Raw genomic sequence first — 14,751 nt, 5'->3', positions numbered from 1 at the left:
TTGTTTCAGTAACGTGTTGCAGTGGACTAGTCAGAACAGTGAAGCAGTGCAGCAGTATTTATTGTGTGTGTCTTGTCAGCTTATATGTAGCACAGTGGGACCAGGAGAAACAGTACTGTGGAAGTGACAGTAAACACAGCTTGAATCTTCTCCAGCACATCCCAAAGATTCTCAATGGGGTTAAGGTCTGGACTCTGTGGTGGCCAATCCATGTGTGAAAATGATGTCTCATGCTCCCTGAACCACTCTTTCACAATCTGAGCCCCATGAATCCTGGCATTGTCATCTTGGAATATGATCCATTGATGGAATAACCTGGTCATTCAGTATATTCAGGTAGTCAGCTGACCTCATTCTTTGGACACATAATGTTGCTGAACCTAGACCTGAGCAACTGCAGCAACCCCAGATCATAGCACTGCCCCCACAGGCTTGTACAGTAGACACTAGGCATGATGGGTGCATCACTTCATCTGCCTCTCTTCTTACCCTGATGCCCCCATCACTCTGGAACAGGGTAAATCTGGACTCATCAGACCACATGACCTTCTTCCGTTGCTCCAGAGTCCAATCGTTATGCTCCCTAGCAAATTGAAGCCTTTTTTTCCAGTTAGCCTCACTGATTAGTGGTTTTCTTAAGGCTACACAGCTGTTCAGTCCCAATCCCTTGAGTTCTCTTCACATTGTACGTGTGGAAATGTTCTTACTTTCACTATTAAACATTAGCCCACATTTCTTCCTGGAAGATGATGGTTCTCCACTATCCTTCCAGTTTTTAATAATGCGTTGGACAGTTTTTAACCCAGTTTTAGTAGTTTCTTCAATCTCCTTAGATGTTTTCTCTGCTTGATGCATGCCAATGATTTAACCCTTCTCAAACATCTTTTCCACGACCACATGATGTGTCTTTAGACATGGTTGTTGAAGAAATGAGAAGCTACTCATTGCATCAGTTGGGGTTAAATAACTTGTTGCCAGCTGAAAGATAATCACCCATGCAGTAATTATCCAATAGGAGACTCCTGCCTATTTGCTTAGTTAAATCTTCTATATTATTGTGTTAATAAAACTTTATATTGTTGAAAAACTGCTGAAAGGCAGACATGACTTTATGACCTCATATTTGATTGTTTGGCCCAGTCGGGACAGACAAGCAAGTTAAATGGATAAGCTGTATTTTCCAACTTTCACGAGCAGCACTATTTATTTATTCTATCTATTTTCTACCTAGAGCCACTTTAATATGATTTCTAAAAACAAAGACAGCTAGACTGGAGTTTCACTGAAGACGTTTGGCTGCTCATCTATGTGGCTCAACTGTGCACAATGTCGTCCTCAGGAGGCAGAGAAGACCGGTGGTTCGAAAGAGGAGTAAAAGACCCCATTTATGTTAAATAACTAAACTCCTCTCTGAATAAAGGAGGTGGACTGAGACCCCATTTATCAGCCTCTTACGACAAAGTCTTAACATCTGATTTAAAGGGTCATTAGAGTTATTAGAAGAAGAAAGGATCACAACAAATATCTCCAATTGCAGGTGTGGCTGTTAAAAAAAAAATAAACTTTCAAGTGTGCACCAACCTCAGATGTTCAGCATAAGGCCCATTGGCCAAAACTGGCCCAGCAGTGGGTCCAATCTGTCCCGCATGATGAATTGGCAAATTGCGATAATGACGTAGAAGACATTACGTGCAATTTTTCAATAAAAGTAACTATTAACTTAAGTTAATAGAGAGATGGGGTACACCTTGGACAGGTCGCTAGTCTATCACAGGACAGCTCTTTTAGCTTTAGCTATTAAGGTAACTGCCAATCCTAATTTGTCCACTAGGGGTCGCACTGAGGAAAGAATTTGTCAGTAGTGGGTGGCACAGTGGTGTCATGGTTAGCGTGGGTTCTCTCCAGGTACTCCAGCTTCCTCCCACCATCCAAAGACATGCTGGCTATGTTCATTGGTGATTCTAAATTGGCCGCCTCTTGCCCAATGACAGGTGGCTTAGGCTCCAGCCCCGCCCACCTCGACCCTCCAGAGGACAAATTAATGAATGAATTTCAGGTAGTTCATAAAAAGTTTAGTAAAAAGACGGAAACGTTTTCATAGTATACGTCTTTGCACTAAAACAAAAGACAATAGCTGTTATTTATAGGTTATTATGTTTATTATGTGACTGGTCAGGCTCCCTTGATCAAACTGGGCTGTATGTGGCCCCAGATCTAAAATGAGTTTGACACCCCTGGTCTAAACAAAAAAGCCCAAACCTTCCACGAAATGTCTTCAGAAAAACTCAACAAGCCTTTGTTTTCAGCTTCTTTTTTTTTTTTTTTAAATGCACCATGACCTGGATTACTAAGAACCTTTCACAGACAATATGATTACCCTTACAAACACCTCACAAATTACTCATACTGCTGCGTGCGATTGCGGCAACGATGATTCATCAGAACAAACTATTGATTATGCACTCGAGGAAAACCGTTGTTCTGAACACGGGTGTCAAAATGTCTTACTCCTGAAATGGCTCAGAGGTAGTGATCCAGTTCTAGTAAATTACAGCTGTATTGGGAGTAAAGGAAGAGGATCCACATAATAGGGAAACAGCACCACCTATAGGAACTTTAAATTATGGCTTCTGCTCGAAGAGATCAGACGTTTCTTTCCATTTTTTACCCTGCTAATTTCACAGCAAGAAGTTTTAAATCATATTTAAAACTTTTACAAATTTCTGCAGCGCTGCCACAAGCGGCTCCTGATGTCTTCTGCTGTCTCGTCATTAGTTCTTTCTCTCTGCAGAGACGTTTGCTTTTTGCTCATTGTTTTCTGGGGCTGGCTTGACAGCTGTATCAGTTGGGCGTAAATACTGTGACAAAGATAGTGAATAAAATAACAGATAGAAAGGTTTCTTATTCCTTCAGTGCGACCCGGTGCCAGTCTGGTGCCTGGTGGTTGGGGACCGCTATATTCTATTATTGCTGCTCTATATTTTTCAATAATACGGGAAATAACTTCCAAAAAGTAAGATGAACTTAGCTGTGGTGAACCTTTTATTGGGAGTCCAACACTATACAGGTGTTTAACTAGGTGATGTGTTTTTTGTGGACCCTTACCGAGCTGGTGGGCCTTTTGGAGGCAGGAGAGGGAGGCGTTGAGTCGGGCGCACTCCTCCTCGTTGGCACCAAACTTCTGCAGCAGCTCACACACCTGCTCCTCGCTCATCTCCAGCAGGCCCTCCAGTGTCACCTCACCCGGGCTCATCTCCTGCAAGGCGTGCACACAAGATGAACGGTCACATCAAACGGCGCCACGTACACGGTACAACCTTAAGATCTGCTTTTAACACACAGAGGGTTTTTTTTATGGCTGGTCTGTGTTATATTTAAACCACAGCCGGGGTGATTCTGATTCTGAGGTTTAGGAATAAAAAAGCTGCAACCACTATGGTTTATCTGTGACAGTGGGCAAAAAGGCAGCAGCCAGTCAACCACAGCTTTTTTTTCAGCTTTATAGGCTCTTTTTATTTGCCCATTAATGGAATGTGATCCTTCTGCCATCAAATCACACATTAGAAGACGTGAAATCAACTATTGTTACATATTAAAAAAAAAAAGAAAAATCTGGCATTTGTACTTTATAGCTGTTGACCAACACCATACTGGGTACAGAGTGTGAATCTCCTTAACCATGCTTTCTCTACGCTTTGGAGGCTTGAACATCTCTTTAACAAAATCAGAACATATCAGATCAAAAGTGGCTTCCAGCAATCAACATGGAGACCGACCGAAAACAGATCACAGGTGATCAACGTCTCTCAGGTGAGTCCCAATGATTACCTTAAGTAAGCTAACCTGAACATTCATTCATTCATTCATTTTCTGTAACTGTCCTCTCTAGAGGGTTGCGGGGGGTTTCTGGAGCCTATCCCAGCTGTCACACTCACACCTACGGACAATTTAGAATCACCAATTAACCTAACCAGCATGTCTTTGGACGGTGGGAGGAAGCTGGACTACAGCAGGAAGCAGGAACAAGCGGTTACAGAAGATGAACGAATGAATGAACTTAGTATGTTTGTTCAATTTCAGTTGATAACGAAGGATAAGTCCAACCTTGATAACTTTAAATAGTGTTGTTTCTAACCTGTTGTGAGAAACTTTAAAGCCTTTAAAGAAACTTAAAACTGACATTTGACATCGTGTCTGTTTCTGCTCGATAGTGGAGGTCAAACTCAGTTTACTTGATCGAGTCAGTTTACCTGTAACCTGCAAGATGTTTCCAGGTGAGCACATTACCAGGGCTTCAGTCACTGATCATGTCTTCAGTTTATTCACATATATTTTAGTTTCAGAAGGAAAAAAAGACTTTGTCAGATTTTGTCAATGTCTGCAAAGTGTTTCAGAGCTGGAGAAATACTCCACGATTGTATTGGCCTCAGGTTAGATACCAAGCCTGCTGTCAAGGATAAATGACAAACCTAACTTCCACTAAAGCCGACGGTCAGAAAATAACCATCACCTGGCTACATCAATCTTTAAGGGGACAGTACATGAAGATACTGACTCCATATGTCATTGCAGGTATTCACAGTACAGACTAATGTGCTGGGCTTTGCGTTATTGTTGTCTGTCTATAGAAACAGGCAGAGACAATACTAGATAAGATAAAGACAGACAGAGACTCCGTAGACCCCTTTAATCATTTATGTGGCTTTGCCAGATCTTTAACAAGTTTTAAACCAGACATAAGAATGTGTGGGAGCTAAAGTTGTCTGTGGTCTCCGTTCATTTTGAATATTCAGTCAGTGTCAGAGATTTATTCTTTACTGATCACCTCTACTTAAAATAGAATAAGTGGAAAGCGTTACTCCAGATACTATGTGGCAGCGAGCGTTACCTCTATGACCTCCTTCCTCAGGTTGACGATGCGGAACCAGTGGCCGAGGCGAGGGAAGTCCTCCAGCTCAGCACTGCGCTCCTCTAAGGCCACTTTGCACTTACAGGACAGCTGGCGGCTGAAGTACTTCACCAACTTCCCCTGGGTGGGGAAAGGAACAAACACAGAGAGAGGAAAGGCTTCGTTAATGCTGATCAAATCCAAATATTATGCAGCATTTAAGAACATTAAGAATCGTTGAAGTACTTTAATGCACAGTGTAGTGACTGTGCATAAAAGTACAAACCTATAAGCCACTGAGGGGCTGCTGTACCAGTGATCGGATCTGACGCGTCCTTCTCCGTGGTGGACCCATTGAATTAGACTCGTGAAGACGTCCATGCAGTTGCACCAAACATTTATTCACAGTCTTCAGTTTAAATAATCCAAAGGCTTTGTGACCTTAGCTGATCTACACAAACTTAAAGTACTCCTAGAACTTTGATTTACAACTAAAAACAGGCTCACATTTTGGCCACGGAGAAAACAAACGATGCTGACGGTCAAAGACTATGTACTTCCCGGTAAGCAGCACACCTGCCGGAGCAATTAGCACCTCTCCTATTTGTGCCTTCCCACCTCCCAGAGTACAGATCGCCACCCAGTGTGGCCCGTAGGGAACTGCTATAGGATATAACTGACCTGCTGTGTTATTTCAGATACGGCTGATCATCAGCAAATGTAAAGCCGAAACTACAAAAAAGCTGTAAATGTAGCTTTAAAACTCCCATCAAAGCAAGAAAGTCCTGTCCTGTTCCATAGCAAAAGCAAAAACTTGAATATGATTTTTACAAAAAGAAAAAAATCATATGTCCACTTTTAATTGCGTATCTGACAAATGCAGAAACATGCCATAAAGTGTTAAAGCTGGGCTGCAAACTAAATTGATTCCTGCAGAATCACTAATCTTTTTAGTCCACTGGAGTTGCTCGGTGGGTATTTCTGTGGATGTACTGGGAAGCTCCCACACAATGAGACACGGTGCTGATGCAAAGATGCATAAAGTAGATGTAAACATCAGCTCTTCCTCTGTTAGGCTACAACATATTTGTTTTAAACCAGCAGATGGAGGTAGTCCTTGTCGAACCTGAACAAACGGTCTTAACTTCATAGATGATATTGGAGCCTACTGTAACAGTACTGTACAGAAACTATTCATGCAGCTTCTAAACTGATTGCATATCGACCATTTGGCGTTTCCATAATTTTTACTTTGATTTTGATGCAATCCAGACGCCACTAAAACAAATACAAAGAAGAAATCAGCTTCTTATTTTTTTGGCAGCTTCAACGCTAGCCATCAACCAATAAAAGAGATAATGCCACTGCAGGGACGTAGTTTTGGTTTATGGCAGACCTTAAAATAAATAATTAGAAAAGATGAGGCTTGCCTGGATGCCTGGATCAGCACCGATACCGACTGGGACATCTCTAATCACAAAAAAACAGACAATGACTGGAAGTACAACTAGTGAAGTGAAAGATGCAGAGTAAGAGATAATTTCAAAATAAAACAGGGTAAACCAAACGGAAAGTAAAGTACTCATTGTTTTCTGTGCATTTAGGGCCGGTAATGACCCCTGGTGTCCTGTTTGGGTATGATACGGGCATAACATCTTTCTGTCTGTTCTGCAGGTAACTGACTGATGTGATCTGGAGTTATGCACACCAAACGCCACTGAATTTACTGACTTAATTTGGCACATTAATTTAGCTTAATGTGATAAATAAATTAAGTATTCTTTACTCAGTTTACCGGTGTTACTTCCTGTAGTTGTGGAAACTTGAGCCGGGTTGTGGCAAACAGGGGCTCGTCTGGGATTTGAGCCCGGGACCTCTCGCATCGAGGCAAGAATCATACGCCTAGAAACTAAACTGAATCACAACCAGTATTCTGTGGCTCACTGTCACATCCTGTATTCTTTTTCTACACAGAGATGCTTTTACTCGCGGGAACCTTTTCACTCAGTATAGCAAACACAACTGAGGACACACACGTAGCCTCGAGCATGCAGGCGGTGCTATTCTGCCGTTAGTTTCATGCTATTCTGCTGACTGACATCCGGTGGTCATAAATAATCCCAACATAGAACCACACCAACAACGATGGTAAATCAGACATGTGCTGTAACCTAAATTATGCGCTGCTGTTTAAAGAGCTTTTTCTTGAGTACAGCATCTTACAGTGGAGGAGAGAGCAGTAACCCAGCAGTGAACCTGCATTTTAAGACAGAGCAGGCAAAGACGACACACCTGGTAAGAGAGTCTAAGTACTTTAGCGACAGGAACATACTGTGTATTTGTTCTCGTTTTAGAGTACCACTGAAATGCCACTATGGTTTTATATCATTCATTCATTCATTCATCTTCTGTAACCGCTTGTCCTGTGAAGGGTCAGGCGTGAGGCGGGGTACACCTTGGACAGGTCTCCAGTCTATCACAGGGCTAACACAGAGAGACACTCACACCTACGGCCAATTTAGAATCACCAATGAACCTAACCAGCATGTCTTTGGACGGTGGGAGGAAGCTGGAGTACCTGGAGAGAGCGCGCTGACCACCACGCCACTGTGCCGCCCTGGTTTTATATCAAAAAAGGCAAATACTGGGTCGCTGGGATAGCTCAGTGGGTAGAGCTGGCGACCCATGTGCCGAGGCTGAGTCCTCGATGCAGCAGCCCAGGGTTCGAGTCCGACCTGTGGCTCTTTGCTGCGAGTCATCCCCTCTCTCTCTGCCCCCCTTTCCTGTCCACCTTCAGCTGTCTATCATAAAGGCAACAAAAAGCCCACAAAAAAAATATAAAAAAAAAAAAAAAAAAAAAAAAGGCAAATACAACTAATATGATCACAAACAAAATAATATAACAGGGTTGGCAATAACCTGACTACTGACTACCTCACATAATATCTGACATCTAATGCTTCTCTATTATCAGTAGATGGACAGAAATGAGTCTGTGCTGTGATTTCAACAGTTAATACAATAAATAACGAGCAATGAGATAAACTGCTGCATGAATAAACAGTAAAACAACCAAATGCAAACAAATTATGTGATAAAAGTCTAAATTAAATTTAGTGTCCTGTGGTGTCTGGCAACAGAATATTGTTAGTGGGGGGCCTTTGAGGGGAGGGGCCTCTGTGGATCATCCCACAGATACTTGATCAGTTTGGGATCTAGTGAATTTGGAGGCCAGGTCAACACCTTGTGCTGTTCTTCATGTTTTTTTTTTTTTAGTTGTTCCTAAAGTGTTTTTGTGTGTGTGTACCTGTGTCAGGCTGCATCCTGCTGGGGATGGCTGCAGAACATCAAGGAGTGTCATTGCTATGGGGTGGGGGTGTCTGGTCTGGTCTAGGTGGGTGCTACATGTCTAAGGAACATCCACACCAATGAATGCCAGGTCTAAAAGTTTCCCAGCAGAACACTGAACTGTCACAAGATGGTCAATGTTATTCACTTCTCCTGTCAGTGGTTTTAATGTTGTGGCTGATCGGTGCATGCTTTATTTTTCCCATCTCTCTGTGGTCTGAATGACACGAGATATATAGGGTTTAAACCGGCACATTTGAGGATGAACACAAAGACTTTGTTGACAATAAAACTAAAAATAATAATAAAACATTACTAAATGATTTGTAAAGCTGACAACTAATAAATTCTACTAAAACCCTCATGAATTCCTCCATGACAAGCCATTTGTAACCCACTAACCTCTAATACATATACAGGACAACTATTTGAAAAGGTAAACACTAAATGCATCTTCAGCATGTCCTCATAATAATGACAGTGTGCTAAAACCATATAGTCTAGTAGTTAATTCATCTTCGTTACTAAGCAGTTTTGAGCTGAACCAGTTTTCAAGCTGATTTCAAACAAGGCCCGGGCCCCACAACGGATGACGCGACGCTTGAAGACTTCAGGATGATGCATGTGGATGGCCCGATTCCAAGCGTACACCTACAAAGTGACTGCTAGGAATTAGACAGCGCTGGCCTACATCGGTGCATACCAAAGTAGAAACCAGTGGAGGAGGGACCGGCAAGTCACCTCTGAATGCAGAAAACCCTACAGCAGCTGCCCACGGCTGCGAACGCTCAGTCCACACCTACAGAGAAACACACACACACATCTACCCAGGCTGAACATGTGAGACGGTATATCATGCTCTATGAAATATCATAACGCTCATGCAACATCGTCTTCACATATCTCTTCATGTTATTGCATGTTTTTGGGATTATTCCGCACTAACATATTTAAAGAAAGAGTTTCTTTTTCACAGCAAGTAAAAGAAGAATGGGGACAATTACCATTTTGAAGGTTTAAATAACTGTAGTGGATGTAAATAGTGGAAACGGCCAATTCAGAATCACCAATGAACCTAACCAGCATGTCTTTGGACCGTGGGAGGAAGCTGGAGAACCTGGAGAGAACCCACGCAGACACAGGGAGAACACACAGAAAGGCCCCAGTTGGCCCATGATGGATTAGAACCCAGAACCTTCTTTGCTGTGAGGCATCAGTGCTAACTGGTGTCTTAAGCTCATCTGACTAAATACTTTGGTTTGACTCTCGCAAAATGAATGACATTCCCATCAGTCTCATCTTGTAGACTGTATATAAAGAAACAGCACTTACTACTGATGCTAAGCTAACAGTTAGCATCGTCAACATTATAGCCTACCTGCTGAAAATATTCACTTTAGCGTCATTATTGTGAGCATGTTAGCATGCACTTTAACATTTAGTCCAAAGAAATATTGTCCCTGATTGAAGCCCACCTCCGAGACAATACTAGTCTTGTGCAGCTGTTGGTTAGTACATACAGTGTGTTTGTACCAACAGCAGATAGAGTTAACTGCAATGGAAGGGTTGTTAGCATGGGTTCGAATCCAGGCCTTCCTGTGTGGAGTTAGCATGTTCTCCCTGTGTCTGCGTGGGTTCTCTCCGGGTACTCCAGCTTCCTCCCACCGTCCAAAGACATGCTGGTTAGGTTCATTGGTGATTCTAAATTGGCCGTAGGTGTGAGTGTGAATGGTTGTCTGTCTCTCTGTGTTAGCCCTGAGATAGACTGGAGACCTGTCCAGGGTGTACCCCGCCTCTCGCCCTATGGCAGCTGGGATAGGCTCCAGCAGACCCTGCGACCCTTCACAGGACAAGTGGCAACAGAAGATGAACGAATGAATGAATGAATCTGAGTTGCATGTATACAACTTATCACTATAAACACATGAACTGATTTACCATAGTCCACCAAACTGTCTCTTTCTAATCCAACATTAAAGCTCAATAAGACTGATTATTATTTATTCAGTTTAATGTGACTCGTCTGTCTCCTCTGCAAACAGAAAAGTTGCCAGGAGTTGCTTCACTTTGGAGTTTATACAGTCAACATTCATTGTACCAAATGTTTTGTTTATACTGAACAAAGCAGGATCGCCATCCTAAAGATCAGAGCGGATTTGGCAAGGCAAACCGCAAACCTGAATAGACTGAACATACTGCGCTGGGGCTAGCAGGCTAACAATAGCAAGCCCCGAGCTGAAAATGATCTCAGGTTTTAACACTTTATTATTTTTGCCTTCTGTCTCTCTCCTTGCACAGACTGCTAGACACTCTTAACACCTCTGCTAATGCCGTTTGGATTTTTAAATCAACATACAAGCAACCTTTCTGAGAAGAGAGTCAACCTCACTATTTGTTTTAATCAGTGAGTCTTTGAGGTCCGGTTCACACCTTGACATTAAAATGCATCCTCGGTCATCCTGTGACACATGGTCAACTCTAAGTACAAGTCTGAACATACTCTGAATTGCACTCCGACCGCTCAGATCACAAGTCTGGACCACACATGACCACAATCGCATGAACACGAATGTGTCCCGGGTGTCACCTGCACAGATGTCCTCTGCATTAGTTTGCCTCATTCATTTTGCACCACAGTTTCAAATCTTGCTTTAAAAAGTACCTGAAATGATCACAAAACCCAGGGAGAACATGGAAACTCCACACAGAAAGAGCCCAGGATGGAATCGAACCCAGAACCTTCTTGGTGTGAGGCATCAGTGCTAACCACCACGCCACTGCACCACCTAGAAGCAAACATTTGTACCAAATTTCTGCAAAAATTCTGTCGCCATTGTTGAAATTGAAGCAGGAAGTAGAAACAAAAATTAACCCGACTGGCAAAAAAAGACACAGCGCCGTCTAGTGTTTGGGAGGCGTTGTTACAGCGCGAGCACACCGGCGTAGGCTACGTACGTAGGTTACAGCGTCTATGTCCTGCAGTACCTTAAATGAGCCTTAATGTGTAAAAATGTTTTTTGCATGTGGTGCATCAAAGTAGTTACAGTAATAAGTAGTTGTAGAGTCATATTACTGTATTTTCCACAACAGTGATCTGGGCATTTATTTACCCTGACTTTAGACATTTTGCATCACAAATTGGCCAAGCTCCTGATTTTAAACAAAGCTCCAAAGTGTATCTGCACCATAGTAGACTATGCAGGCAGTGCACCTAGCCCGTTCATATAGAACACATGAGGGAACGTCGCTGCCCAACAACCAGGACAGGGAGAGACTTATTGAACTGAAAATTCAAGGATTAATTAATGTTCATAGATAGCAAAGGAGGGGGAGGTATTACTGGGCAACGCAATGCATCCTTATAATGAAAATACAATATTATGCACTTTTAACTTGATGAAAGACCTTTAGCTAGGTGTTGTCTATGTTCAGTTGCCATTGTGGAAAGTGAAGTCGTAGGGCAAGAGGACAGGGACAAACAGTCCCCCCTCAACGACACGTAAGTATCTAACAATTAATAAAAATTAGCTGCAACAGTTTCTGGTTGTTAACAGAAACAAGTCAAGCAAGTCTCTGATGGGTCACCCACAGAGTTTCCTACTTAAACCTCAAACTTCCCCATGTAACATGTCATTTGGATTACATCAACAGGCGTGTTCGAACTGATACAGAACAAAAATATAACCTGTGCATGCAACAGGATAGTCCTCCAACCAACCAGAGACATTTTACTGTAAACAAATTCAACTCCACTCTCCTCAGATGACTACGTTGCCGTTGCTCCACCGTCCAGCCCGCATAAGCAATTTGATTGGGGTGGTGGATCTTTGCACGAGCATAATCATTTCCTAAAGGGCGTGACTCCAGAAAAACTTTCTGCTGCAAAAAAAACTGAGGCCGTAGGGGGAGGATGGTGGTCTTGATGCTTCCAGGATAGTCACGTTCCTTCAGTATCTAATGCTGCTTTACAAATATCTGTTAGTAGACAACAAAGATCTGTAGAGCAGATGTGTGCAAACAGGCTCCCTGCCACCGTCCTGCATGTACAACATGATATTGTGTTGTGGCTGACAAGCACTTGTGTTACTGAAATGCTTTTAAGCTTTAATATTCAGGGATGTAAACTTATTTGCCCTATAAGCCAAATGAAGCTTTAAGGGTGAAGTAACACAAGCGACTTGTAAATACATTTTAAAAGTAGCACAGTTAGCAGTTAGCTGGTGAACACAGTGGAGCATTTAGTAACCGCAGACACAGATTTGTCCCTGAGACGTTTGTGGAGCAAGGCACTAAAAATACAGTCGGTAATGTGATTGCATGTGCTAAGCAAACAAAAACTCCAAAATGGGTCATTAATGTTGTAAATAAGGAACTTTTTCAAATGGTTTTTTGCTAACAGGTACGACTTAAAAAGTGTCTTTCATACCAGCTCTGTGCAGCTATTGTCCCGGTGTGCAGAGGTGTCATATGGAGAAGCAATGCCTGAACCTTTCATGTGTTTGAGGACGGTTTGCCCAAAAGCTTGCACCCTTTTCCCATGCATCCAAACCACACATGCATGCAACTGGATACAGCTAAGAAGAGGCTCCAATCGTAAACTTTCCATATATATACGTTTGAGTGCGGCACTGGGAACAGGTATAAATACCCGTGCCGTTAGTCCTGGTCAGACAACACTTTGTATGACCCATTTTCCCTGAAGCATAATGAACTCTTTATCCTTCTAAGCTCAGTGCTTGAACTGTTCTTCACAGCCTTTGATCGTGTGACTCGGAGTAAAAAAAAAAAATAAAATAAAAAACACCACAGTTCCACCTTTGAAGCAAAAAAAAAAAAGAATCACGATCAAATAAACAGTGTTAAGCCTTCGAACATCTCATACACTTGAATGAACAATTGTTCTAATTTCTATTATTTGAAACACGTAATCATATGTCTGCATTGAAACCCTCACAAAAAAAAACAAGATTCATCACGTGCCTTAATTATTCTAGTGTATCCAAGGGATACCGCCAACAATGCGTAGTCATATTAATGGAAACAAGCATAGCACTTCATCCAAGTAGCGGTATAAGCTGCTATTCCTGGCAAAGCTGTTGGCTAAACCAACGTCAGTGCTCGGACGCACGTGTCTCAGGCACAATCTGGGTCTTCCGGTTAATAACGGAGATGGACAAACGGAGATATCGTAGAGCACAGGTGTCAAACATGTGGCCCGCGGGCCAAAAACGGCCCGCCAGAGGGTCTAATCTGGCCCGCAGCGTGGATTTGCAAAGTTACATAGAAGACTGCAATCTTTGATGAGGCCAAATGAAAATAACTGAAAATTATCCCTAATTTGCTCACTGTTTTAGTAAGAGAAGTGGACAGAACGCAACACAGAGACCCAGGACAACACAGAGACCCAGGACTGTATGCTCAAATTGCACTTATTTTTCTTACAAAATTTCATTTTTTTTTTTTTAATTGTAGTTCATTAAATGTAAACATTCTCCTAATTTACTTGACCTTCTTTGCACTAAAACTAATAGATTCATAGGTTATTAAGCTATTATCTTACTGGACCGGCTCGCTTTCGATCAAATTGCACTGCATGTGGCCCCCGAACTAAAATGAATTTGACATCCCTGTCGTAGAAGTTGTATGTATGAGGAAGGTTTTGCGTACGGCCGACGTCATTGCCGTCAAATTTATAGTCGGCTCAGAGGAGTATTAGACGGGTTCTCAGGGATAGCTCCTTTGCTGCACTTGTGAATTAACAGCGAGCTTGATAAGTGTCTTTCCCTTTCTTCTCATTTATTTCTAATACTTGCCGTTTTCCGTTGAGCATTGCTTTCACACGTCAGTTTGTGCCATTTCTACGGAGAGAAAAGCAACTGCGATAAACTCCCAAATAAACCGATGTGCAGGTTTATCAGGTCTATATTTTTGAAGTGGTCGAAGACATCTTGTTTCTGGATATAAAGTATGATTTAGCAAAAGATTGTAGCAGCAGGACACTGCCTAAATTCACAGTGGCATCTCTATTTTTTTTTTTTGTCTGATGTGCATACACTTAATAAAAATCTTGCAAATTACTCTAGTTTGTCAAGCGCTTTGACTAGACAGAGATGCAACTTACAGCCGCACTGAAACAACTTAAGCGTTACCTCACCACTTCCTGTTAACAAGTTCATTTAAAGCATTAAGAGGTCAGCGACAAATCTAAGTTATCACTAGATCTACGCAAAAGAAGAGCCAGAGAAACAAGACACAAGTCGAGACATTAATCAGCCTGGGGACTCCCTATTTGGATGCAAAGAGTGGCAAGCCGTTGGACAATGGGGGCACTGGAGACATGAAATTTGACCTTGTTTCCAGCTGTAGCAGGCAGGTTGTTTTCAGCCAAACAACAAACAACAGACACACAACGGGGCAACTGGCCAGTGAAGCCAAAGAGCCTCGAGGAGCCTCATATCTGTCCTAGAAGTTGATGGAGACTGAATCATAGCCAAAGGAGACAAACTATACTATAT

At 42.3% G+C, this 14,751-nt stretch overlaps 1 protein-coding gene across 1 annotated transcript in view; it reads right to left on the bottom strand.

Moving 5' to 3' along the window:
* Nucleotides 1–14,751, bottom strand: part of ksr2 (kinase suppressor of ras 2) — a gene marked incomplete at both ends in the record, with an annotated part of 106,430 nt that overhangs the window by 89,006 nt on the left and 2,673 nt on the right. The window contains 2 exons of the mRNA XM_084550715.1: nt 3,106–3,256; nt 4,889–5,029. Of these exons, the coding sequence (XP_084406841.1) occupies nt 3,106–3,256; nt 4,889–5,029 (292 nt within the window). The remainder of the gene's footprint in view (nt 1–3,105; nt 3,257–4,888; nt 5,030–14,751) is intronic.

Source organism: Chelon labrosus (assembly GCF_963514085.1).
Source record: "Chelon labrosus genome assembly, chromosome: 9".
Classification (NCBI taxonomy): domain Eukaryota; kingdom Metazoa; phylum Chordata; class Actinopteri; order Mugiliformes; family Mugilidae; genus Chelon; species Chelon labrosus.
The sequence above is the reverse complement of the archived record's forward strand: the minus strand, read 5'-3'. Positions and strand labels throughout refer to the sequence as shown.